The sequence below is a fragment of the Rissa tridactyla genome, chromosome 6, assembly GCF_028500815.1.
Source record: "Rissa tridactyla isolate bRisTri1 chromosome 6, bRisTri1.patW.cur.20221130, whole genome shotgun sequence".
Lineage (NCBI taxonomy): Eukaryota > Metazoa > Chordata > Aves > Charadriiformes > Laridae > Rissa > Rissa tridactyla.
This window is the reverse complement of record NC_071471.1, coordinates 58,286,542-58,313,743: the sequence shown is the minus strand read 5'-3', so window position 1 is coordinate 58,313,743 and position 27,202 is coordinate 58,286,542. Positions and strand designations below refer to the sequence as shown.

The 27,202-nt window shown below is 38.9% G+C and overlaps 1 protein-coding gene across 13 annotated transcripts in view; it reads left to right on the top strand.

The window, feature by feature from the left end:
* Window positions 1-27,202, top strand: part of BTRC (beta-transducin repeat containing E3 ubiquitin protein ligase) — a 124,262-nt gene that overhangs the window by 4,178 nt on the left and 92,882 nt on the right. For 3 of the 13 annotated variants that reach the window (XR_008467246.1, XM_054207602.1, XM_054207599.1), the window contains exons 2-4: window positions 8,581-8,667; window positions 12,648-12,716; window positions 24,000-24,107. The exons of 3 other annotated variants lie outside the window; for them this stretch is intronic. Coding sequence is in view for 9 of the 10 variants with exons in the window: in XM_054207602.1 (XP_054063577.1) it covers window positions 8,581-8,667; window positions 12,648-12,716; window positions 24,000-24,107 (264 nt within the window). In the remaining variant the exon portion in view is untranslated. The remainder of the gene's footprint in view (window positions 1-8,580; window positions 8,668-12,647; window positions 12,717-23,999; window positions 24,108-27,202) is intronic. 7 more of the 13 variants (XM_054207608.1, XM_054207605.1, XM_054207601.1 and 4 more) reach the window with 6 other exon arrangements.

Sequence of the window (27,202 nt, the reverse complement as noted above, 5' to 3'; positions counted from 1 at the left end):
TATTTAATGAAGTTTCACTTTCTCAGTTTTTCTGAATGAATCAATTTGCAGTACTTCATTTAATTTCCTGGCTTGTAAATAGGAAGATGTTGATGCTAGCATTCTTCATGAGCGCCTTTTTTCAGTTTCACCCCCAAATTACCATTTTTGTTTTATTTCTGACTGACATGATTCTAGGAGGTCCTGATGGCCTTCCAATTTCACAGGACAACCAAAGCCTTTTTGGTTGTCTTTTAAGATGCGTCTGTGGGTTTTTTGGTTGTTATTGTTGTTTCTGGCTTTTTCTCTTTTTTTCTGTATGAGAGAAACACCTGAAGTTCTTTAATTTTTCTCGTGGTTGTAAGAGCTTCTGCATAACTAGCAGGCATAGTCAGTGTAATAGGAGACCAGAAGGGTAATAGACTTGGAATCTCTTTTCTTTTTTTCTTTTTTTCTTCTATTTGTGTGTGTGTGTATATATATGGAATAGATGGACAAAAGCTGGTGCTTTAAAAGAGGTTCTGTTTGCACTGAACCTGTATGATTTATGGTGTCAGTAGGACTGGGATTTTTAAGACCTAGGACTGGTTAGTTATTATTATAAAACTCTGTTTTGAGAACCTTATAGTCTTTTTAATAACATATTTGAATTGTGCTCGTTGTGGCAGAGAGCCCTGGGTATCCAAAGCAAGAGTGGCCTGAAAGCAATATTTTTTTGTAAAACAGCTGTGATAGCAGAGAGTTGCCTCCTAAATGCAGAGTTGCAAATCCTGCTTCAATATTAAACATATGCTTAGTAATTTTTTCCAACAGAACTGAAATAACATCCTCTTAGTTTGAGGATTTGTTGGGACTAGTATATTGTAAAGAAAATGTTGATTTATTTTCTTCTGCCCCAAACTTTGTGTTGTAGTTTTTTCTGTGCTTGGTGCAGGCCTTTGGTACTTCAGTAACTTCACCCTCACTTCTCTGGTAATGTTTCATTTCAGCCACTTTGCTCCATTAAATGTATGCAATTAGAAAAGCAAATGGCAAATTTGCTATCGCATCACTGAAGTATTTAGTTTCATAGACTTAAAAAGCAGAATTTGTTGCACCGTGCTCTCCGCACTGTAATATATACTATAAACATCAGAGAGAATAGGCTGACCTTAATATTTGCTTCCCAGACTAAATCGCCGCCTTGCAGCAGTTATTTCCCACTGAATAAAAAGTTTAATTTCACGCCCTGATTAGTGCTAGTATGTGCAGGTGGATATTTATTTTATGCAGCTAAACTAATCTGCCTTGGCAAATTATTTGCCAGTCAGCAGAGCTATAATTCCTCATGAGTATATGGTACTAAATTATCATTCTCATTAGTAAGATAAAGCAGGCTGTTCTAACCACAAATTTTGGTTAGGCAAAAGGTTTCCTAAATAATCCTTGGAAGATACAAGACAGGCACAGGGGCCTCGACATTCTCAATATTCTGTAGTGGTTTGATATGGAAAGAAGAAATGGAGATTTCAGAGGAAGAGAATAAAATTATTCTGTAGCTTTGTTTTATCTCTAGAGGTAAGGTAGGAACGTGCAGTGTTTGGATATCACCTCTTTAAGAGGTGCCTAATGAAGAAAAAATGAAATGGTGATCTTTGGAGCATTTCCAGTGGCCAACAACGCTCTGATCTCTGGGCCGTAAATGAGATGAAAATATAAAATGACATTGTTTTCTTGTTTATTTTCAATGTTTCAGCAGCTACTGAATTAGGGGAAAGAATGACTTGAGACTAGAAGTTAAATGGCAGAGAAAACTTCATGATCTGGTCTCATTTAAAATTCACTTCAGACTCTAAAACCATTTAAAGTGGGGATCGGAAAGTATTTCCTGACGTACGAATGTTGACTGGGTGCACATGTTGAGTGAATGTGTTCATCTGCTGTTTTGTTTTCTTTGGATTTTACTGTGATGGTAGTTTGTTTGTATCATAAAACTTGTTAATGAAAAGTAGTTATTTTCTATTACAAGGAGAGTCATTTATACTTGTAAATGATGAATTTTTATTAAGAATTGAGTGAAGGGATTCCACTGACTTTTTTCATCTGTATAGATGCATTTCTCATCATATTAATTTTCTCAGTGATCACTGCGTTGGTATTTAGGGTATAAATGATCAGATCACACGTAAGACCAGCGAAACCAGTAAGTCGAGCAACTTGATTTTGTTGTATAAAAACTTCATGCTAAATTCAACAATGCAGATGGAATAGGATGTTTTCTCACTTCCTTGTCTGCTTTCTTTGTGTCATCTCTAACCTCCATGTGTGCTGTCGAGATTTGTGTAATATTTAGCCATTCTCAGTGGCAAATTTAGCTAGTGTTTCTAATACTCCATCATATTTCCTTGAGTATTCCTCATTTCCTCCTTCCTACAATTTGGGAGTTGCTCATCAAGATGTATTATTTATCTATTAAGTCATTTTGCACAGAAGGACTGAATACGGTGTGTGTTTAGCTGTGGAAACTGAAAATGAGTTGTAGCGTAGCAGAGTCCAGTGGCTGCAGCTAAATAGCAAGTGTTCAAAATCCAATTAATAAGCAATCAAACATGAAGCTATTTCTTTGACAGGATGCTGATTAGTGCTGAGAAAAACTTCTTGATTCTGCAGAAACTGTTGAAAGTAAACATCCTGGGAGTTGCATTAAATATGCCCTGCTTAATAAACAACAGTACTTTCCAATGTCTCTTTATCTGAGGTCTTGAGGAACTCTGGTGTTGGACAAATATTACCCCTGCTTTGCAGAAAGAGAAAGCTGAAGCTCAGAAATTTGCCCGGGGTCATGGACTGGAGGAATTTGTGTAGGGTCATACGGTACACTGATAATTGAAGACAGAATAAATAGAAACCAGTTCTTCTAATAGCTAGCCTTGTGCTTCTGACCATGTTTTGGTTAATTTTACAATTGGCTAGCCACCTGTTAAGATAACACATTTTATCATTAAACAAAATTAATTTTAAAAATGGCTTGAAACTGTCTGTTTTTAATGGGATCTGAATATTCTTAGTTTTAATCTGCCTCATGAGGCTTGTCTTTCTTCTGGGAAGTACATTGTTACATCATTAAAATATCATCCCCTACTGAGAGAGAAATCGGTCCCATTCACTAAATGGCAATGCTGAAACAATGACAAGTATTTCTAAAAACTGCATTAAAATTCATTTTTGCTCTTTCATCTGCAAGTTCTGTGGTTCCATTTACCAACGGGTGCTCGGCCTGCTTGTAGCTCTGTGTGCACAGCCAGATTTTTTTAGCTGTGATGGCAGAAGTTTGAGAAACGGCAACGAAGACTTTCAGTGTTAAACTGTTTCACTTTTCCACAGTGATTTTTGCTCGGAAACAAAGGATTGATCAAAATTTTGCATTCTCTAGCTGCTTCTAGTGCTCCTCTGTAACTAAGAATTGAGAAACAACTGATTTAATGTTTCCTCCCCTCACTGTTGAAACAGGGTCTGTGCATTCATCTTGATGAGAGCAGCAGGAAGGAGAGAATGAGGAAGAATGGGAAAGCTCGGCAAGGGGTCTTTCCAGTCTTCTTGAGGGAAGGACAGAAGTGTTTACAGTCTGTGAGCAGGAGCTGTGCAAGCTCTTGGCAGAATCCACTGGAGTAACCAGTTTGGACTAGCAGAGGCAAAGTGCCTTAGTGCCGGTTTAATTTCCCTCATCCCATGGTAAGAAGGGAAAAGTTGCAGGGACGTGCTGTGAAGGAATGAAGAAGTTGTTCTTAAGTGCAGTGGTATGTTAGCAAAACTGTTATAAGCGTACTTCTAACTTAAGTGTAGTCTAGATGGCCGATCTTCTTCAGAAGCACCTGGAGCAAAACAGATCTGAAGAAGGTTGTAGAAAGAGAGTTTGGGACATACCAGCCAGTGTAGAACTCTGGTGTGGTTTTCCCATCAGCTGGCTTCGTGCCTACATGTGGATTCTCTCTGTTTGTTTGTAGGAGTCCTCTCTCTTGATATTTACAGCTAAGGACATACGTTATTCTTACAGATTGTGAGTTTTGTTTTGTTTTTCAAATATAGGAGGATGGATTAAATACTTGGGAGAAAGATGATGGCTTTCTTTGCTTGGAAATGAAGCAGAGCAAGACTGCATTCTGCCTGGAAAAGAAAACTTTAACATTTCCAGGCTTGCCCGTATAGCAACCAAAACAGTCTCTAATTGTTTCAGAGAAGAACAGTCTAGCATGAAAGTCCATCATACAATGTAGTCACTCTCCCTCTACACACATCATTTGTTATTTATTGTGAGAGCGATGCAGAATGGCGCAGTGTTTATGTGGGAGTTGCTTTTAGTTTATGGATAGTTGGCCTAATTCTGTCTGTTAGGAAGATGCTGGCGATTCTCCAGGGGGGTAGTTCATTGGGTCTGCTCAGTGCCCTTCATTCTTAAATGCCAAAACTCTCAACGGGATTGAGAAATGCAGCCAGCTATCATTCATCTCCTGCAAATTAGAACAGTGAGAAGTGGGTGTAGTCTCAAGAAATGATGGATCGATCTTGTTTTAGAAGATGGGTCCTGGAAGCATCTCAACAGATGTTGACAGTGTTAACACCCTCTTTAAATATAACACAAGGTGTTTTCTGTTGCTAATAGGTTTAAAAAAACCAAAAATATACATTCCTTGTTAAATTTCTTTTTGTAACTTTTTTCCTTTTTTTTTTCTCCTTTTGACTGGGATGACTCCAGTGAAGTGTTTTGCTCTTGTACTTTGTCACAGCTGTTGTTTATAAACAAGCATAAATGTCCTGAAAGTTGTTTTTTTTTTTTTACTGACAAGAAGATGTTCCTATATGTCTTTATGTCACTGATCTTAAAATAAGACTTTATGCAGAGGCAAAACAGTCAGAGCCCATCAGTGAGAGGAAACATCTCCATATGGGATTGGAACAGGTTTTGTGGAGCATGGGTTCAAGTCTGCTATTGGCAGTGCCTAGACTACTGTCTAGTCCCTTTTGCAAGCTACTCAAAGCAGTTCTTACGTGAGTAGAATTTTCTTTGCTATGCCAAATTTGACTACTTTGAAAGCTAGAATCCTCATTCTTATTTTCTAGCTTAACTTCATTCATGGCTAATTCATTCTCATTTGTTCTTCTGCCAATGTTGTCCTTGAGCTTAAACAGCTCTTCTTGCTCCCTTGTGTTCATCTGCATATATTTGTGGAGAGCAATCATATTCTCCTCTGAGCTGGATCTGGTCAGGCTAAACAAGTTTTTGGGTTGTTTTTTTTTTTGTTTGTTTGTTTGTTTTTTTCTTCGTTCTGTCATAAGACATTTCCTATAACTCTTGACCACCTTAGCAGACCTTTTTAAATAGCTGCAGAATTTGATTAATCTACCTGGAACATGAGTGACCAGAGCTATATAGAATGTTCCAGGAAAAGTTTTATTTTTTCCTTGCACAAAAGCAGTAATACTATTTTTTCTCTTCTGGGAATTTTTCACTTGGTACGATATCCTGTAGTAGTATTTGCCATCTTCATGGCTGCATCTTATTAGTGAACCATCCTTAGCTAATGAGTGACGTATCCCAGGACCTCTTTCCCTCTTCTCAGTTACTGAGTCCCTACTTTATAATGGAAATAATGTTACTTTTTAATTTAATTACATCTGTTGTTGGTTCTGTTACCCAGGTCTTCACGATGCTGTGTTCTATGTATTTATGATGTCGCTTTGTCTTCAAACAATTTCATTAGCACATTAGTAATTCTTGGGGTTTTTAGCCATTAGTGAGACTATTTTAACATTACTTTCAAGATTAATAGTGGATTTCAACAAGGATCAATATCTGTACAGCTTGGTGGTTCCTTTTTCAAAATAACCTGTGATCCTCTACCCTTTTTAGTTTCTTATCCTCCTTATAACTCTGGTATTAATCCTAATCCTCTCCATTTTAACTAGTAACTTCCTACAAGTCATCTATCAAATGCTTAACTACTTCTAATTTGTCTGGACTTCAGTGATCTTCTTAAAGAAGAAGATTGGGTTAGTCTAGCACTAATTCTAATTTGTTCTAAATTGGGAGTAGATTTACTTAGGCCTCATATGGTGACTGCTTCGTTTTGGCAATAGCTATTAGTGCTCAATCTCAGTAGTTTGCCTTTCTTGGGAGCCAGGACATACTGTTTGTCTGTTGGTGTTTTGGGCTCTTTTGGGTTTTAACGGTTGGTCGGTCAGTTCTGCAACATTCTAGGCTCATTCTGGTTAGTCTTCTTAGAGGTACTTGTTCTGCATGGGGATGCTGCCACAGGCTGCCCCCTGGGTATCTTCAGCTGCTTCTGTTGCCATGGCTTCATTCTTGCATCATAGTCCTCCAAGACAGCAGGCTTCTTTGGAACCTCTTGTTGTAAGGAGGAGTCTCCTCTGGTTAAGCCAAGCAAAGGAGCATTTGCATCTTGTGCCAGTCTCAAGGAGTTGGGAACTGTCATAGAGCTGAAATCAGAACGGGGTATTTAGATCAGTAAAGGAAATTTAATATATCTCAGTAAGTACTCAGGGCAATTAGTTACGAATTCCAAGTTACTTATGATGGGTGAGTAGGTCGCACATTGTAATTGTAGCACAGCGCTTTGGGAGGAAGATGAATTGGGATAGAATGGCCATTCTGCAAATAGGAAGTTTTTTGGTTGTTTTATTGACCAGGAGAATGCTTGGCTTGAGTGCTGGAGTCTGCTCAGAAGACGAGAGCTCGCTAGCTAAACAGAAAACGTGATGGTTGAGTGCAGGAGTCTGCTCTTGAAAGCATGTCCATTTCTTTAAGAAAAAAACCCCAATATTCCTCTAGCAAATTTTTCTGCTTAATGTGTGAACTGCAGATTTCCTTCCAGGATACTTGCCACAGACCTCTAGCCCATCTCTTCTGCATGCTTTTTCGTATGCTACCTAAAACCCAGCAGGAGATGAGGAAGGTGAAAGTTAGCACTTTTTCTGATTTTACTGATTATGGAGATCGTAGTTTTCCAGACTTGTTAATTTTGTTCACCTTGGCTGTCATTTTTTTTTTGTCAAGTACAGAATTTTCTATTTCTTGATGCTCTGAGTCTCAGTGAAAAATGAGAATCCAGGTGTGGTTTCTGACTCTTCTCTGGACAAGACAAGACACTTAAAAGGCATCAGCTTCGTTTTATTGATCTCTAGACAAGCTTCCAGCTTTCTGTTTTATACATAATGCTTGCACTGGGGATGCTGCTGTTCGTGTTGGATACTTACATGGCACAAGTTCAGACAGTAGCATGTGAAATATAGCTTCTCTTTTCCTCACCGCAGATCTTGCAGTCTTGAAGGAGGCTGAATATAGGACTTGAATTTCCGACTTAAAATGTCAAGTGGTTGTGAAATCGAGCATGTTTTTACTTATGGGCACGAAGAGGATCTCTTTGCACTGCTATAGTAGGCATGTTCACAGAGCTTGCTGTTACTTTGTCCAGAGATTAATGGGGTGCTGTCACAGGTCTCCGTTTGGTCTTGAATACCGCAGCTTAGTATTCTTCTGAGCCCTTAAGAAGGTATCCAGGTGTTTCATGTTACAAAAGTAGTTTTCCTGGTAGCTGCTGCTCTTGCAGTGTATAAAAAATTGTGCCTTTTTATCTGTCAAGGAGTATCAATAAACGTTCTCCAGTAGGAGTTGTTTTGGAGCAGATCCTGGTCAACATAATCCAAACAAATTCACTAAAGTAGCCATGTTCATCGCGTGTGGTGAATTCATTAAGTTTGCAGGCAGAGTCAGAGCCTACTGTTCAAGAGTGCCATGTCCTTCTGAAGGAGTTTGGATCAAACTCTTGAAATCGGACGGTCAACCAACTCAGCGTTCTTTCATTCCTTCTACCAAATTTTACAAAGAGCACGCTTAAATATTGTCAGATTATGGTCTTGAAATCGGAGCCCTCATGGTTTTCTCTCATGATAATAATGAAAGATTTTGAAATCTTGTCTTTGGTTTTGTTGAATTGGAGTCCACAGATCTGACTGTGCTTTGAGTACTGCTTTCGACAGGGGAGTAAGGTATCTGTTGGGGACCATGAATTTGTATATTCTGTAGTGGGAATTCAGTTTATTGCTGTAATGCATACAAACTCATTGACAAGTTCTAGGCCACAGGGGATATTTTCCTTTGCTGTGGAAGTCATCTCAACTGGACAGTCTTCAGTGCAACTGGACAAGCCCTCCCGGGTCAGTGACTGACAGATCTAATTCTGCCTTTGTAGCCGAGAGCCTGTTAGTTAATGGAGTCATGAATATTGTTACTCAGAGGCAACCTTCAGCTTATTAAAATGCATTATTCCTGTTCTTTACTTGATATTTATCAAACAAGTTGTTATATCTAATGAATGCAATGTTATCGTCAAATAAATACTGTGTGTAGATCATAACTTAAAAGGAATGAAAATGTAAGTAGCTTCACTGTTGCCTTGCAGTGACAGAGAGAGATGGGTTTAGCTTGCGTGTTTAAATCGTATGTGATGGAAACCCAGAGTGAATGCCCTCTCTGAGGGAAAAGGAAGCATTATGGGTTATATGATCAGATTCATAAGATCCTTAGTGCATATATATTTCATACAGGTCTCAACTTTCCCCCTGCCCCCCCTTCCTTCTTACATGGAAGCAGATGAAATGGAGAAGCAGCAGTACTGCCTTGCAAGTACCATAGTAGGTTTCCTTTTATAATTATCACTCTTGACATATTTATCCTTTCTTATGGAAGTGAAGATGCAGATATTTAAGAACCCTTCTTGCACAAAAAAGCCCAATTTCCGCTCAGTACTTAATTAGCACTTGTTTATGACACGGCATCTGATTTGATTTTCAAAACAAATTGCACAGTAAAGAGGCTGATATTTAAACTGTATAGTAACCACAGCTCCAGCTGTGACTCAAATATTGTAAGCCTTCAGGGGTTGTGTTTAGGCTTAGAAAATAGGAACTCAGGCCTGTAATTAAACGTCCTCTAAAAATCAGCCTTTGTAGGGAAGGGAAGAGGGGTACCACTGAATTTTAAATTACTGACTTGTTCTCAGAAATCATTCTGTTGTTCTAGGCCTTGCTAGGGACTGCAGAAATCAAATGGATTAAAAATTGGAAGAGTAGATTACTAAAGGAAAAAAGTCGGGTTGCAGAAAAAGAGATGAGCAAAGTAAGCTATTCTGGCTCATGGGTTTATAGACAGTTACGATATATATAATGATATAATTTAATATATGGGTAATATATAAGTTCTGTGGCCACCAAAAGACTAAAAAGAAAGTAGGCATTTCATACCGGGTAAAATTGCATTTCAGAACTGTGAATAAGTCGCTGATGGTTATTAGCCATCTGCAGTGATGGAAGGCTCATTTTTAAAGCAAGTCTTCAATAATAAACGTGGATGTCTTGGAAAAGGAAGTTGTTAGGGTTGTATTACAAGTTAATCACTCACCTAGATAAAAATGTGAAATATTCACAAAATAGCGTGATAGAAGTTAACAGACAGAGTGCTTTCAGAGTTACTTTTTGAGGTGGCTGTTGGAAGAGAGAGGAAAATTACCCGTCTGACTTCTAGTCACAGAAAATGCTGGAGCAGATGCTAAGAGAAAATAAATACTGCACTTACGAATGATATTGAACCATGAGCATAAACGGTGTGTGCTCATGAAAATACAAAAATGAGTAGATCTTGCTGGGCAATTAATTGTATTGCTGATGGAATTGCCTTGAATGGATCATAATCGTGGAATATTTTAGTAATGATTGATAAAATAATACAGCTTTCAAACAAGGCAGTTGTCTGTGTCCCAAATCTTTTAAAGGCTGGGGGAAGAGGGGCAATTTTTTATTTATTTTTTTTTTTAAGTTACCAAGCATGTATGAGGAGTTCTTCATTAATTTTGCAGTTGCATGTCTGTTGTCATTCAGACACTGAAATTTGAAAAGTTTTAACCAGATGTACTTATTTAATTGCTTGTCTTTGCTGAAGGAAACATTCCTGGGGGTCACTTACTATATGCCTCAGAGAACCACGGAAATTTAAAATTTAGGAGGTTAGTTGTAAAAGTTCAGACAGTGGTGGGTCTGTGTGCATTAAATGCTGGTAAAAGAGAGCTACAGAGATTTTAATTAAATTACGCTTTTCTATCAGTGCTTGAATTTGATATGAATGAGGGCTCGCTTGTGCAAATATCCCACTTTAATGGTATGAGCAGCAGTATGAGGGTAATGACATACCTCGTACTGATAAAATTTGCTTCTCTTCTGTATAGTGTATTTACCTCTTAGATGAGAGTAAGCTTATCAAATGTAGAGGAGACATACTTCGCTGAGGGGATTTTGCAAGTATGGTGCTGAGGGATGGGTGATGGGTCTTCGTTTCTACTATTTGTATATTTAACTTGTCAGCATTGAAAAATAAATCAAATTTACAGTAGTTGCTAATCTGCTGGAAGTCCTGATTACTTTTATTGCTAATACTCGAGGAACTTTATTTTGAAGTCACAAAGAACTTGTGCTGCTAAGAGTTGTCTAAGTAGAAATACAGTGTTATCTTTGATACTGGAGAGACTTTTGCATGAGAGTAATCCTGTTGATGGCAATAGATCTAGTAATATCCTTATGTATTTGCAGGACCAGGGTCTTCAAATTAAATGGTTTAAATCAGTGCCTTAAATCAATTACTCAAACTACTCTGGACTGATGGGCTTTACAAATGTTAAGCAGCCTGCTGGTCCTAAGAGAAAGCTTCACTGTGATCCTTTAATTTGTAGGTTAAGTGACAGAAACAGAAAGAAATGAAGTCATTTTTCACAGATTTGTTGTGTGAACCTGGGCAGATCAGAGACTGATATTCACGTCTCTTTACTCCCGATGCTGATTTCAAAAGGTCGTTATTTCTGCTTGTTTATGAAGGCTCTTTTTTTCTTGAGAAGTATACTGAGCTGGGATACTTTGAAAAAGCAGCCCAAACACTTGAGCCAGAAGTAAAACGTGGGTTTCTATAGCGTTCTTGCTAGATACGTAGCACTTCATATAGTTTCTTCCATTTTCAAAGCACGTAGAAACGTCAGCAGTTCCTCTCAGCAAACCTGTGAGGTGGGTTAAATGAGTGTTGTCCTCGTTTTACAGTAGTAGAGAGACCAACCACCCGTGAGGTTAATGCTGAAGTAAGGATTAGGTCTTGGAGCATGATGCTTCTAGCTGTGTGAGGAGTCCCCTAAAAACATAGTTTGTTAATGTGTTAAGCATTGCAAGTCCAAACTCAGCAGGTGAATGCAGTAACCAGATATACTTGACTTTAATTTGTCAGCACAATGGTGGTTAATATAATTCATGTTTAACTGAGATTACTGTCTAGGACACCAGGGCATAATCTTGCTACTGCTTTGAAAGATTTAGGAGGATTTCAATTTGAACTGGAGAGAAGCAAAAATAACTAATGTTCAAAACATATTGTGAAATCTTCCATGTGTACTTTTCTTTAGAGGCAAGATTTTAGTCTGTTCTAGGACTCGTTTTAGTTTCGAATTCCAAGGCTGGACTACTGCCCCACCATAGCTGTGAAGGTTCGTCATTTGGTGGTGACACGTTTTTCCTCTCCAACCAATTGTCTTTTTTAGTGTTACAAGTACCAAGGTGGACACAGTTTGTACAAACTAAATATTGTGCTGACACAAGAACAAATGGGGGTAAACTCACCTTGAATAGAGCCATTCTGAAAATGAGAAAGGTTTTTCCAGCCTTCCAGGAGTGATAGGGGCACGCATGTGCTGGTTTGGTGGTACAGTGAATTAAGAAAGGGATTGTGAAGTAGTTTCCAGGAGTAAGAAAGATCTCTGGAATCAGTGTCTGTGGATGTCCTGTCTCATTCTGTTCCTTAGATGTAATTTTAATTTCTAAGCATCTCTTTTTCGTATGTTTTTGGAGGGGGGGGACAACAGTTGAATCCATTTGATTGTGAGAATATCGTTGAACTGCAAATGAATGTCATGGCAGGCATTGTTTCATTTTTTTGTTCCATACTTTTTTCTAGCTTATATATGTTTTGTGCTTCCAGAGCAATTGAATATCTTGCCTTTTCCTCGACCCGATAAAGCATGAAAACAATAAATGGGGAGGAGATTCTATTTGTCTATCAGTTTGAGGCATAATTTAAGGCTGTGTGTGAGCAAAGCTTCCTGTTACCTTGGTATTAAGGCTGCACCTCTTCAGGGGTTTTCATGTTGTCCAATGCCTGGTCTGATCATGTTGAGGATGGTGACTGTAAAAACACTCTCATAGCTTGACTGCTGCTGTTTTGACACCATTTAGCTTTATGTAGTGGCAAAAGCAATAATGACCATTAGTCTCTGCTACTGCACCCACCACAGAGGCTATGCTTATCCAACTGCATTTGCGTGGAAATCTTAAAGAAATACCTATGTGTACTGAGTTGAAATATAAAATGATGGAGATCATAAAAATTGTGTTGGCTTTATTAGAAGAGTGTTCTTAAAGCAGCTGATATCAGAGGAGTAAACAAGAACTAACCTGGGGACTAAACCTTCATATGTGGCTTAAAAAAAAAAAAAGTCTGCATTGTTTAAAATGCTCCAGAATTTAGACTTAGGTTAGCTAGGTCCCAGTGTAAAAGGAGGTCTCTCTTTATGTCTATTCTCTCCTAGCCCCGAATACACATGCCAAAAGATGGATTCCAACTTATATCTTCTGGATACCAAGCATGGCTAAAGCAGGTTGGACTGTATTATTGTTATTCATCTCATGTGAGGGACCGTGTTGGACACCTGTGCTTGTCTCATTAGTGAAGTACATAAATGAGGGTGTAATGAAGTTACAGTGCCATGTTAGCTGATACCCCTCATAGCCATCACTGTTTTGTGTTTATGCATGCTGTGTTTGTATAACATTTTCTCACCAGTCTTATGAATGTGCACTTCCTGTAAATAAAAGTTCAAAATGCAGTCACCTGAAAGCGAAAAGGGTCAGCGTCTGAAAAGAAATTTGCAACAACAGCTTGAATTACAGAATTAAAATGGGCCTTCAAACACAAAGCTGCATGGCGGTGGTGCTGGTAATAATGGGGAGGCCACTGGGTTAAAACTCCGGAGAATTGCATCTAGCGTCTAATTCAGATCTGCCTGGGTGAAACAAGTATGGACACTTACTCACATCACATAACAATTGTGCAGTTTGACACAGTCTGACACTGTGGGGAGTCCCCACTCGGAAGTGGCCTAGTGCTATATTACTCTGGCTATTATTAAAGGCCAGGCTTTAGATGTCTCAGCAGTCTGCCTCTGGCAATTGCTGTCAGCTTTTCACTTTTGTGAGTGAAAAATCTCCCTTCAGAAAAAATAGCTTAATTTACAAATTGCCTGTACAAATCTCTTCTCTCATGAAGATACACGTATGATGAATCCTGCATCCTTGAGAATACATGGCTTAAAGTTGCTGTTTTTGTAGAAAGCCAGAGTGATTGTGTTGTTATGGCAACAAAAACTGGAAATATGGAAACAGCACAGATAAGCTGCATCCTGTTGTCGTGGCAACTGGAGTTGTGAAATGATGAAACATGGTGGTGAAGGGATCTATGGTACCGTGAGCCCAACAGAAACAAAGAGCCAAGTCACTTGAGCAGAGTGGGAGAGAATTAAAAACTACAGCAGCAAAACCCCTTAAAACACACGAGTTTCATTGCAGGTACTAACATGATGGCTTTGATTCTCTCCGGTCTTCTCTCAGTATCTTACAAGTAGTAAGTAGTAACTTGTTTGTGCAAGTTGCTTACTGCTGTCAGCTTCCATTGACTTCTGTGAAACTGAGAAGAGCTTGAACACCTCTCAGATGATGGACATTGAGTCCTGAATTATATTTGCAAACCATTTCTTTGGATGAGTGATGCGTTGCAAAGGTGAAGTGTGCTTTGGAGTTTCTCCCTGAGACCATTTTTTCCTCTCTCTCTTCAAGTCCACACTAGTGAAGGTCAGCTCTGGGACATTGAAGCTGATGTTTTCTTGATTTAAACTTTGCTGAGCTGGAGGCAAGGTGTCTCAGAGGAATCTCAACTCTGCAATTATCGTCTCATAGAGCTCAAGTTTGTTGACCTATGGGGCATGGTTATCAGTTTCTATTTCTTATGTGGTGGGGTTGGAAGAACAATAGGAAGAGGATTGTCTGGCTGGTCTGTTTTTCTTTTACTTCTGAGGCAACCAGACCTGCATCTGTTCTTGCTATGTTATGTTGCCAGTGCTCTGATGCAGGTGGGGTATATGCTTTTTTGTCTATGAAAATTACTGGAGGGGGGAACCCCAAATGCTCAGTGAATTTTCCAAGGAGACTTTCACGTTAGGCAATCTCAAATAATAGAAGAACTTACACTTTTTAAAAAATATTTTTCTGTGTGGCTGCTTTCCTTTTGATTTTTAGTTTACTGTTATTGCTGCTAAAGTCTTTATCTTAAATCCTCTTACTCCTCCTTGATCCAAGGAAAAGTTATAAACCTGAGCTTGTGTCACCAGCAGATGCTGTCATGGAAATAGCTTTGCTATTTCAATTTCAGTGCTGTGATTTCACCACAGGAAGTATATGGGTAAGGGAGTTGATACAGAGGGTGGAAACTTTTGATCAAAAGAAAGAGCTCTCATGAGAGCCAGAGAAGTTAAATTTTTTTGAGGCAAGACTGATTTGATGTAGGATATATACCAAAGGTCCTATCTGTAGGATTCTTTAAAGCCATATATTGGAAAGAAAGCCACTTCTGATGTATTTATAAGTAGTAATCTACATGTGCATCCAGATGGAATAGTGCCTGTGCATCAGGTTCATCCTCCTGGTGTCTGTTTTTAACAGGATCCTAACGTAATGATTTTTTTTTTTCCCCCGCCTCAGCATAGCTGGGTATTGATCTGCTGCCTGACTTATACAAAATGTGAAAAGTATCCCAGTAACACATTGTATTAATGTGGGCTAAAAGCAGTTTATATTACAGATGAGGTGGAGGAAGATGGAGTTCTGCAAGACTGGACACATACTATAAATATCCATAAAACTGACAATTTTATCTAAAAACAGTGCTGGCTGGATTTGCGTATTTTCAGCCTACTTAAACTGGAGATAATAGTTGAACACTACCTGAGCATGGGTCGCCCACACTGATGCCATTACCCTCTGGCCTTTAATGGCAGGTTTTTATATTTAATGTTGCTGTGCGGCAGTGGAGAGCTGTATTGTGTTCCTATGTGGGCTAAGGGAAATACAATACCAAAGGCCAGAAATACGTGTTGCTTTAAGAATAGCATTTGAAGTAACCTGCAAAGCTGTCTATACTCTAGCTCTTTCCTGGGAGTTTCTCTTTCACAAAAAGGCAAACGCCTACAGTTAATTTATTCAGCCTTGATCTTCATTTAAGCCTTTTCTTTGAGTGGCAGCGTTGTGCTGCTGGCAGTCCGCAGCATCCCATCACCTGGGGGTTGACCCTTTGAAGACAAGCTGCGATTGACTTCTGAGGGGAGGAAGGGGGGAGAATGTTTGTGTATAAATATGATCAATAGACATGACATTCCAATTCCTATATTATATTGATCATCTTCTATGATTTAAGCCAAGCTGTGTAATTGGGCAAATTAAGCTCTTAATTAGCTGAAACACTTACAAAACATTATTTTGATTACAGAAACAGGAAGTTAAAAGTATCATTTTAGGCGGCTTGTGAAACAGGGTAATTCAGCGTTAAAGTTAATCCCTCCCCTTCGCATACTATTGTGAGCGAGTATGCATCACATAGGATATGTAATATAATGCACTCATCTGAGCCTTTCTGCCTCCCACTGTCTTTTGGAGTAGAATTTTTAGAGCCAAGTTATAAACCTGTAAATATGTTTTATGCTGGAAATTCCTGGTGCTACCTTAACTAGATTGGTACCAGCAAAGGCCAGTATAATCAAAACAAGGCACTTCAGATATTAATGGTCTGCACTTCAGTCAAGTCAGCTGGAAAAGAGAGTGTAAAAACCAGGATTGTAGTGAAAACAGGATTCTTCCACTAGAATTGCACTTTCCTAGGAGAAAGATGCAATGATTCTGGAAATATTTTGGTTTTGTAATTTTGTCATTTAGCATATCCTCCTTAAATTTTAAAACATATATTCTACTTTCAGTGGATTCATATGCTTTTTACAATTCAGATACTAATTCCTTGGGTGGAAAGTAGAAATAAGCTTTCTTTCTGCGGTTTGTTATTAATACTTGGCAGTTATATAGTACTTTAAGAATGCAAAGTGCTATGCAGACATATCAGTTATCCTTGAAACACTTCTGTGTGGTAGGTGCATAACATAACAATAATCCTGAGAGATTTTATGGAATTAAATGAAACTAGAAATGAGGGAAAAATCTAGTGAAGCCTCCATTTTATCTTTCCACCAATGTAGGTTTGTTCTCTGTAGTTTGTGTGATGGAAATCTAGACTGAAGTCATAGAAGTGTCCCAAGCTGAAGAGGTTTCAACCCATTTCTGGTAGGGTTGGGTGTTTTCTTAAAGCCTCGTGGTTGTTCAGGTTCAATGATGGTTAGACAGTTGGTATATTGCTCTTCCTGCTTTTTATTATAAAGGTGATGATTCACTGTTCTCTTCTTGGCTTGCTGTTGTTTCAGTTTTTGGGGTTTATATATCAGAACTTCATAATTAAGGACACCCTCGGTCTCTGGCACCTCTCTCAGGCAGGGTAGTTCTGTTGTCCTTGCTGTGTGAATGCAGAACTGAGATGCCATGTTACTCTGCCCAAATTCATGCAGGATGCCTATGTCAAAAAATTAGATTTCTCTCTTACGGCATAGTAAGATTTTAACTATGTTTTGTCACTTACGAAAGAGCCTAATGCTCTTGGTCTTGTAAGATCTCCATTTTAAGCCTTCAGATAGTTTTGTGCTTTAGACTTTGGTGAGATTGCTTTTAGTAAGTTTGGGTAGGGCTTGCTTTTAACACCACCATCTTTGGTGTGTGTTTAAAGAAGCGCACACAAGTCTCTGCATGTTATACCCCTTAAAGAAGGGTATGGCATCTGAATTTAAAGCTCTGCCGGTACACTGGTTTAGACTTATCAGCTTCATGGATTAAAGAGGTATAACTTATGAAAACATCAGTATTGTCTAGTTCAGATATGATCTGCACAAGTTCCCTCAAGCACTTGGCAAATGAGGATCTTCCCCTATAGATGGGAAGTTGGCCCCTTTCTGGGGCGTGTAACTTCTGTTGATCTGGAATCCCTTCGGTAACCGCTCTTGGGGAAAATAAACTTCACAAACATTTACCTAAGAGCTGTGATTTGATCCTCCTGGATCCCACTCAGGTAAGAAATTATTTGGATAATCTGAATATGTAAACTCTTTTCTATGTCCCTTATCTTTGTTTAAGAGTACCTAGTGAACTGGAATGTCTTGTAAAAGGTTACTGTAAGCTAGGGAGTTACCAGAAGATTAGCGTTTGCATATCGTGTACAGTAAGGAAAACTTACTGAGCAATTACATGAAAAGTTGGAGGCTGAAGGAAAAGGAATTGTTTACAGCGGTTTGAGCTGTGTGTGCACAGCAAAACTCGCAGAATGCGGTAACCCCCTGAGCCATAGGGTGAAGGGGAAAACTGCTGTGCTGAAGTCAGTGATCTGTACCACGGTATGAGGTACGGTATTTCCTATGTTTGGAATCTAGGAAGGGTGTTATAATTGAACCGTGGTAGCATGTTTCAGCCTCTGATTTGCGAGATGTAATTGTTTTGAAGATAGATCCTACGGTTGTCCCAGGAACATATTCTCAGCTTTCCGTAAGTGGTATTGGGTTGCTCGATTTGCAGTTCGTGAAAATGCTCTGCGGGTCTTTAATACGATAGCTCAATTACTTTTGTTATAGTAAAACAGGCACACAAACCACTTTTAATCGTCCCCAAATATGCTTGTGGAAATGTGACAAAAATGAGCGCAATAAATGCTGAGAGAAGCATTGGTTATGACGGCAGCTGCATGTTGCCCTTCATGATTCTGGTGCAATATATGCCAGGGGGACAACCTGACAGTTTGTGGGCTCGTTGAACCCTGGGAGATCCTTCCCATGGTCACACTCTGAGGAGTACCGTATTGCCTCTTTATTTTCTAAATCTATCTTCTTACCACGGAAAGACTTTCCAGAAAAACTGCCAGTGACAAGGAAAGTCAGAATTATCTTGCTTTAAGCGCAGGGAACAGTGGTCTGGGTTGTAAGGACGTGTAAACTCTAACTGTATGGGTTTTGGCCATTATTTTTGGCTTAATTAAGACTTACAGTTTTTAACATTTTTCTTATTTTCAAATGAAAACAGCCAAAAAACTTTTGGAGAAAGTTATAAAAGTATTAATTTGCTCTGAGCCATGCTAGTCTCTTTGGTAAGTTCATAATTAGGCAGGATTTCTTTTTTTTTTTAAAATGGGTATTCTTGTCTCTCAGGTATATAACTGCTCCATAACTGGTAAATCTGTATTCATATGTTAGGGTTTCTAAAGGCATATTATTTACACAATTCACTAGAATGACTCCTTTGAAAGCTGGGTGGCTCTCTCATGTAATTATGTATATAGTATGCCTTGTGTATCCACTGTTGGGATGGGGGGGAAGAAAAGAAAAAAAACAAAGCCCCACAAAAATAGTACTAAAAAAAAAAAAAAGAATATTCTCATTCCATTTTTTGCAGGTTTTTTTTAAGTTGTATCATATACTTTTTTCTCAGGCAAGAAGCCTATATGATCAAGTGCTACCCAAGCTAAAAAATGAAATATGTATGACAGGTTTTTTAATTGTGAGAGTACACAAGGTGCACTGGGAATTTATTTTCTTTTTTTTATACCTATATCATGTATATTTAATCAAACAGAACACCTCTCTGGACAGTAGAGGGAAAAATAGGAGACACGTTTTCATTTTTATGTATATGCGGGAGGTTGAAAGGATGAAAAGTGGATCAAAGAAAGGAACCAAAATCACTTTTTAGGCAGAAGTAAATTTCTGGAATTGTTATTAAGTTTCATGAGACCAGCATTTGTAATGTAAATAGCAGCTGCCTTATCTGATATGTTTCATACAACGTATTGCAATCTGTGGTGACGGAATAGTGCAGGCTCCACACAATGCGAAAGTGATGTGTGTTTATATTTTTGGCATTGGCTTAGTTAAATATAGGGCCAAAAAAAAGTATAAGTGGGATTGAAAAGCATTGGGGTTTCTTCTCACATTTCTTGTATTATATTATAAAAATAATTGTGGGTATTAGGAATCCTAGTAACATCTGAGCATGTGTTTGGTAAAGCATTGTAAAGGACCAAAATTCTGAAGGCACATTTCCTGAGAATTAGTTTTTAGAGAGCATGCAGGGAACAGTACTGCCAAAGAGACTCAGGGAGGATTGTACTTGCCAGCCATCCCATACTCGCTTTCTTAAGTGAGGAAAAAAAGAGGTCGGAAAAGATCTGTCTCCTCATATCAAGCTCAAGTCTGGTGTGTATAGTTTTAATACCCTTCAGAGCATCCCTTATGTTTTATCTGTTCCCGTTTGGGTGGTAGAATTTCTAGCACTTCTTTTCTCCCTCTTGTCCATGTTTTTTTAATAGTTACAACTTCTGTTTCTGTTTTTCTTTGTACAGCCTTATCCAGTTCCTTGGCTTATGATCAGCGGGACCAACCAGAAAAAGGCCCCTTTCTCTCAGTTTTTATCTCTTCAGATCTTGTTGACACGTGTCGTATTCTATTTATGCTCCATAATGAAAATATTGGGTGAACAGGATCTTAATTCCCACTTCCCAAGAGAAGGGGAAATTGTTACTGGTTTATTTTTAGAGTTCAACTGCATAAAGCACTGGACGCTGTACTTGAAGGGAAATAATTGGGAACTAGGAAAGGGTTGAAATAGATGCGGTTAGCAGCTAAAATGAGTATTGTACAGTTGACCAAAAAACAGCCTTTGGAAAAAATTGAGTTTCCTTTTTTGGCTTTGCCACTAACTTGTGAAGATGGGCAAAAATATGTTAGGTTACCTGTAAATCAAAGGCATTTTAGGCACGCATATTATCATAAGATTGAGTGCAGGCTTCAGGCAGGGATAATAGGTTACTACACTTTATTATGTTAAAATGCACCACAGTTAAAGATAGTAATTCTGTACTACTGTCTAACTAATTTCTCCAAAGTGTTTATAAAGAAAATATCCTTAAACTGTTGTTTGGTTATTTTTTCTTGTTTTTCTTGTTTTACAGTGAGTTCAGTATGGTAAGCTTGTGTTTTCACACCTGTGCACTATAGTTGTAAATTGTAGTAGTCCAAGAAGTTCTGTTTTTTTTTTTCTCCATGTAGAGCCAGTTAGTTTTACAGGACAAGGTGATATATTTCTGACCTGTAACACAATTTACTAAAACTGCGTTAGTTACCCCTAGTATATTGTATTTGCTGAAGGACTAGAAGAGAACAAATTTGATAAAAAAAAAAAGTCTGAAATGGTAATGTATAATCTTGTAATGCAATAGCAGATAAAGTAAATAACCAATTTTTAACACTGGCAAAAATTTAGCCATTGAGTGTGTATTGAGATTTGTCTTTAGGACATCAAATAATTGGAAGAGAGGGTAGGCTATTAGAGGCAGAACATCTGATGTAGTCAAAAATGTTCTTGCGGTATAGTTACAATAATAATTGAATAGGTTAAAATACGGCTTCCCTTCAGCTCACGGTTACTGCCCACTCAGCTCAGCAGTGACTGTGAATGCTTCTAGCCTATTTTAATTCAAAATAAGACAAGCCCTTTTTAATCACCAGTGGAGCAGCTGGTACCAGCCTCTGTCAGGAGGAGGATGCTGGTCTTGTTTGAAACTGTATTCCTTGTATTTCCTTAGTGGGAGAATGTATCTCAGAGTTCAGGGAATGGGACTTAAAAATCAGTTGGAAAAAGAAATTGTGTTTATTGTCAAATAATTCCCTGTCTTATGCCACTCAGTGTGTATTAAAGATATTTAGCTTTTATAAATGAAAAGCTTTGCGTCTCTGGGTCCGAAAGTTGTGCAGACATCGAAACGATTAATGCAATTGGGAGTCAGGAAGGTAGAGAGGCTGCCGCATCCTGGCCCAGTACTTAGCAAGCAATATCAGCGTTCCCATTTGGCTGTAGTCCAAACGCTGTGCCTCTGTATCTTTGTTTTGAAGAATCGATGTAGATTGACTTGAGTTCAGGAGAGGATTTTGTCAGTCAGCTTTCAAGCAGCGAACACTGAGGCCAGTCCCTTGTTTGTGGAGCTGACAGTACAAAAGTGAGTGTTTGACGCGTGGCTTGCTCAGTGGAGGGGGATCGAGGCTGTTGAGATTTTTCAGAGATCAGGCTGTAAATGAAGTTGTTCTGTTGGGTCACTCATCTGATTTACACACAAGCTGTTTCTATTGAAGCACCTGGGGCCTTTTGTTCATGCTTGTGAATAAGCCTCTTTCAGTCACCAACAGTAATTTAGCGTCTCTGCTTCCTTCAATAGGTAAAAGGCAAGTACAGGAATGACATTTTCTCCCACACTGTGTACAACTTCACACTTATTTTTTTTTTAAAATAGGTAACAGAACTGTTATCGGTAATATAAATTTTGTTATATACTAGAGCAGATTCAGAAGTCATGTAAGGTGTTGGTAATTTTTTACTGCATGCTTCCTAACTCTGGAATAATACTAAGCAGTGAGAGTGCATGGGTGAGTAACAATACCCTCTGTAGGTGCAGGGAGTTCTGCAGAATAGCCTTCCAATGCTTTCCTTTGTTATCACGGCAACTTTAGAGGAAGACATTTCATTACCTTGCAAGTGCCCTGGCACAATGGAGGGCTGTACCTACAGTTTGTAGTGACTTTCACTTGAGCCATAATCTCACGTAAATTTTGATGCAATTTAAGCTTGCCTTTCCACTGACAGACTGGTTGTCATTTTTCCTGCCTCTGTGTCTTTCCATGCTTTGGTCAGTACAAATATTTAAAGTAACCTCTTTTCTCTTGTCAGTCTAATTTTAATGGCAATCAGTTCTTCATTATTGCAGCGTGAAAATTTGAGTCAGCACGAGGGATGGGAAAGCCCAAGAAGGGGGAATAAATGGCTGGGGCAAGACTTTGATAAGTCTGCAAAACAAAAATAATAACATAATCACCTCATATTTATTTTGTCTTCTGTTATGAATCCTAGGATAGGTAACGGTAATCAGCTGATAATGACCTAGTGAATTTGCTCTGCATCATCAGAGATACCATGTTGTAGTCAGTCTCCCTTATTACTGTGACATTCTTGAACAGGGATCAAGAACTTTGAGTTAAATAAATGTATTATTTAATCATGGAAATGCTGAAACATAGATGTCTATTTCATATATATATATTTTAAGGCTGATTGTCACAACAGCTTTTAATAGCTGGAGTGATACATATTACATTACAAAGGAAGGATTGCTGGCATTTGGAAGGTTTTTGTATGTGGGAGTTTCTGGGAGGTTAGGATGGCAGACAAGGAAGTATGGCTCAGATTTTTGTTGCTTGTTATAAGACCATGGCTGTAATTTTTTTGGTCTTCAAGAGGGGCATTATCCACAAATTCATGTGATGTGTAATATTAAAAAGTACTCAAGTTCTCGAGTTTCAGTATCTTTGTAAAGAGAAGAGGTTTTTTTTTTTTTTTAAAATGGAAATGAGGGGAGGAATTTGTTTTAAGGTATCATAAACTTCTAGTAATCCCATTTGTAGAGGTTATGTTCTTCAGCAGTCTTTCAATACTATTTCTGGAACTGCAGTGTAAATGGCAACAAAGTACAGCAAAGAACGTGGTGATAGACAGGGTTAATCTCTCTGTGGCTGTCTGCACAGTACCAGATTATGGATGTTGGTGATCACCTTTCTGCTCATTCAAGGATGGGTTACGTTGCTCCTACATACTAATTTAGAGCAAGACTGTGCGAGGTTTTCCAGCCCTCTTAAGAGTGGCAAGAAACGGTGACTCAAAAGGCAGCTGTCATTTCATACCCATTCCAGCTGCCCTTTCCACTCAGATTTCCTCCCATCCCCCCTTTACAAAAAGAAGGATGGGGGGGAAGAATTGCAAAAAAAAGAAGAGTTATGAGGGTTTGAAATCTCTAATGTCTTTCACATCCTATGGTTTTCATAGCTGTCTGCCAATTTGAAATATAGTTGGTTTTTCCTGCCTTGCCAGTAATTAGACAAATGCAGCAGTGCTTATGGCATCAAAAACTCCGTGGCTGGTAAAAGCAATTGCTATCATAATGCATCCCTAAATTTAATAGTAGTGGTGTAAAATGAACAAGCAACTCTTATATTTCAGGGGGTAATGGCTTTAACTATCAAAATGGCTAGTATTTTCCTTCATTGGCTGCTTTGGCTCCTTTTTTTGTATTTGTGTTTGGAGGAACAGAATCAATTTATTATAATAATTGGATTGTATTTAACGAATAACAAGGCAAGCAGAAACATGAAACTCCTTTAAAGTGTCACCAAGTTCCTATTCACCTTGGATTGCAAGTTTTTCCTTTTATCCCCTTTACAGACAAAAAACAAACATACAAAACCTTTTCTTTCCCTGCCACTGTTACACTTGAAGTTCTCATTTCCTTTTCTGCTTCCCTTGCAAAATTGCTTGCTTTGTGTTGTGGTTGGAGTGTGGCTGTGCATGGAGAAGAGGTCTGATTAATTGGAAAGAAACTTTTTGTAACTGGAAAAAGACTCACACATTGGTGTAGAAAATTGATGAAAAAGTTACTTTCTTGATCCGTAGTGCCTTTTTCTTGCTACTATGACACCTGTAAAGCTTCTCCCAGGGAATAGACACATCAGCAGTTTGTGTTCTCTGAAAGATGTCTCAGTCTTTAAGGAGAGGTGCAGTTGTGTTGATGCCATTTGGCTAAGCCTTGAAAGTTCCTGTAATCTGTGCCATCCTGTCTCATACAGTCCCATCTCATAGTTGTCCTTTCTCTGCAGTGCTCTATGCCCAGATCTCTGTGGCTGGGCTGCTCCAGCCTGGCGGACAGCATGCCCTCGCTGCGATGCCTGTATAACCCAGGGACTGGCGCACTCCCAGCTTTCCAGGTACTTTCTGTCTCTCCCCCCTCCTCCTTTTCTCTCCATCTGTGTATGTGTGCATCTCCTTCTTTACTTCCTTGCTTGCTTTCCCTCCATTTATTCTGCCTCATACTGTATGCCACTCCTATGTCATTCACATCTCCTCTGGTATTTAAACCCATCCTGTGTAGATCCAGGGCAGCTCAGTACTGGGGGCATTTCCATTACCTCGATGTAGTATAATTATTTTGTCTAAATTGGCTTGGTACCATCATCTCTTCCATTGGCTTTCGATTGTGTTAAAAATATACCACTTAATTATATTTGGCAAGCAGTATCCATCACACAGTCTCCAATCTGGCTATTCATGCAGTGATTCCCCTCCTATCTAAATTTTCTGTATGCCACTTAGAGGACTGAGGGGGTGGGTTCATTGCCATAGTGATAATTGATGCCAACATTTGTTTACTTCAGGTTTGTTAGCAGTAGTCTGGACATCTTGACTACAGAAAATTATTGTACAAGTAAGCTGTCAATCAAAAGTCAAATAAAGGAAACCTGTTTTTTCTTTGGTCTCTGAATGTCTTAGATTCAAGGCAGCTTTCTGCCAGACAGGTTTGTTCAGAAGCTCTGGGTGACCAGTGAATCTCTACAAAATGCCTGTGGGTAGAGAGTGAGGCAGCTATTGGCTGAGCATCTAGAAACCTAGACAGGGCTCTCGAGATCATTGCAAACATTTTACGATGACGTGGCTATAACCAGGAGAGCAGCAGAGGCTGGACTGCAGAGATGTTATGTTCATGTTGGATACTCTGAGATGTTCTCTGTGAACTGCAGTGACTGAGGCACCTCAGGAATATCTCTGTAGATTGCATGTTCATTGGAGCTTGTGGTAACAGGAATGGTTACTTCAAGGTTTATGCTGCTGGATTACGCTGCTGTGGACCTAATCTATGGCAGAGAGTTTTATTCACCAGCATCTTGCAAAACCAGACATAATGAATAAGCTAGAATCTTTCTGAAATTTTCAATCATTTTGGTGAAAGCTCATTACCTGCCTCTAAAGCATGCAGCATGCAAAGATTATTTGGAATTTGTCTTCTTGCTCCCAGGGCCAGGAGAGCACTGTGGAAATAATCCTTGCAGGCTCAGGGGAGGCTTAAGCGTCTTGCATCATTTTGCTGCAGCTCTTTTTGCTGACCCAGCAGTAGCACTGATGGACTCTGGAAGGTGTCCTGCCAGGCCTCCTTTGCTGAAGCAAGCTTTTAGCAGAGCTTTCCGTGGGGGAGGGGGAAGACGACTTTTTATTAGTCTAAGAGGACTCTGGAGACAACAGGCAGAATTCAGACTCCTACTTCTAGTCCTGATTTGCATAATTTGACTAAATCGGATGGGCCTCATTTTTGGGCTTTCTGCTGTTGAATAAATCTCAGATCTCTTTAAGCTCAGGTTTTAGAGAACCTTAGCAGTATATGGAAAGCAATTTATAAACTCAAATTGGGCCTCCTTTCTACTTGGATTATTTTTGATTACTCTGAATAAGCATATATTACAAAGGGGAAGGGAAATTAGCCTCTTTTAGCTCAAGATGTTCTTGCTAATGATAGATGTGAATAATAACTTCTCTGCTAATGCAGCGTGTTGATATTTGGGGTCAAATGAGTCAGCTGCACAACGATTCACTGCATACTGCCTTCTTGGGAGAGTAGTAGGACTTTGACATTTGCGTTCCTGCAGATTCTGGAGATGTTTCCATGTGTATTTAGTGGCTATGGGAACTGGGGAAGTCTGCCCCACTTGCCATCTGAAATGGTACACTGGTACTCTTCACAGCACTCCGACTCCTGTGTTGAACATGTTTAGTGCCAATTAAGAGAGAAACTAAATTGCCATCAGCAGCTTCTGCAGCAATGAGTCATCCGTATTTCAGTCTGTTTTTTTTTTTTTTTTTCAATGGGCTTTGATCCCCATTAACTTGCATGGTTTGAAGAAAACTCCCCTCTCTGAGGCATGGCTTCTGCATTTTCCAGTGCAGAAGTCTACATGGGAACGGTTTGTAGCCCGCTTGAAGCTGTGATGTTGCAGTATTTCATTGTTCTTTAATGCTTTTTTTTGGTATCAAATCTTCAGGAAAGCATTAAAGACTTTCTTGTAGCCCAGCAAATTTTCTCATATTAAGTTATTTTCTTTTTTCCGTAGCAAGCTTGAAGTAACTGGAGAAGCATATCAATGTTCTTTGCTTGTGGCAAAAGAGAAGATGCCATCTGGAAGGCTACTTAGTCACTGCTGAATTTGTCTAGTTATTTACATGCTTACCTTCAGATGCTCAGACAGAAATGTGGAAAGAGGCTCTTTTTGAACAGCTCCGTTAAAGCCCTGCTGACTTCTCATGGGAAACATTGGCAGATAGTCGATTTTGAGAGGATTCTGGTAATATGTCAGATAACTTCATTTTTCTTCTTTGTGTGTTTTTATTATCGGAGACACTTGTGTGAAAACAGGATCTTCTGGTTCCTCAGCTCTGTTTGGCAATCCTCCCACAGTGGGAAAGGTTTTAAGGCTAAACCCGGGAATGGGAGAATAAGGAGCTAGAAACAGTTCTTCTTAACATCTTTTATCTCAAAGGACTTTGCAGCTGACAGTCTGTTGTGTAACTGAATTTTATAGAGATCATGGTGGAAGACGGCAGCAAACTGGAACATGAACTCCTATAAGGCACTGTGGGAGGGAGTCAAAAATGATATTTTAACAAGAGAAAAAGGCCAGCCCTTCCATTTTGAGTAAAATTTGTCATCCAAGACGCTGTACTGTTATTCTGCAAAGCAACTGAAAACTACGTTGCATGTAAATTCTCTTAATAATAATAAAAAAAACAAAGTTATGCAGAGCATATTCTTTTTCCTAGAAATCCATGCTTTGGAAGTTTCCAGATGTGCCAACAGGTGTCTCTTTTCATGACATTTTTCATTTGAAGATAATTACTTTCCCTCTTAAAATATTTTCCATGCGTGCTCACAAGGCTCGGTTTATGTCGCTTTTAATAGTCGCAGTTCTCTGAAAATTCTGATTTACAATTACACCCGCCAAATATGCCAAGGAAACGATTGTATTAATCCTTCCGG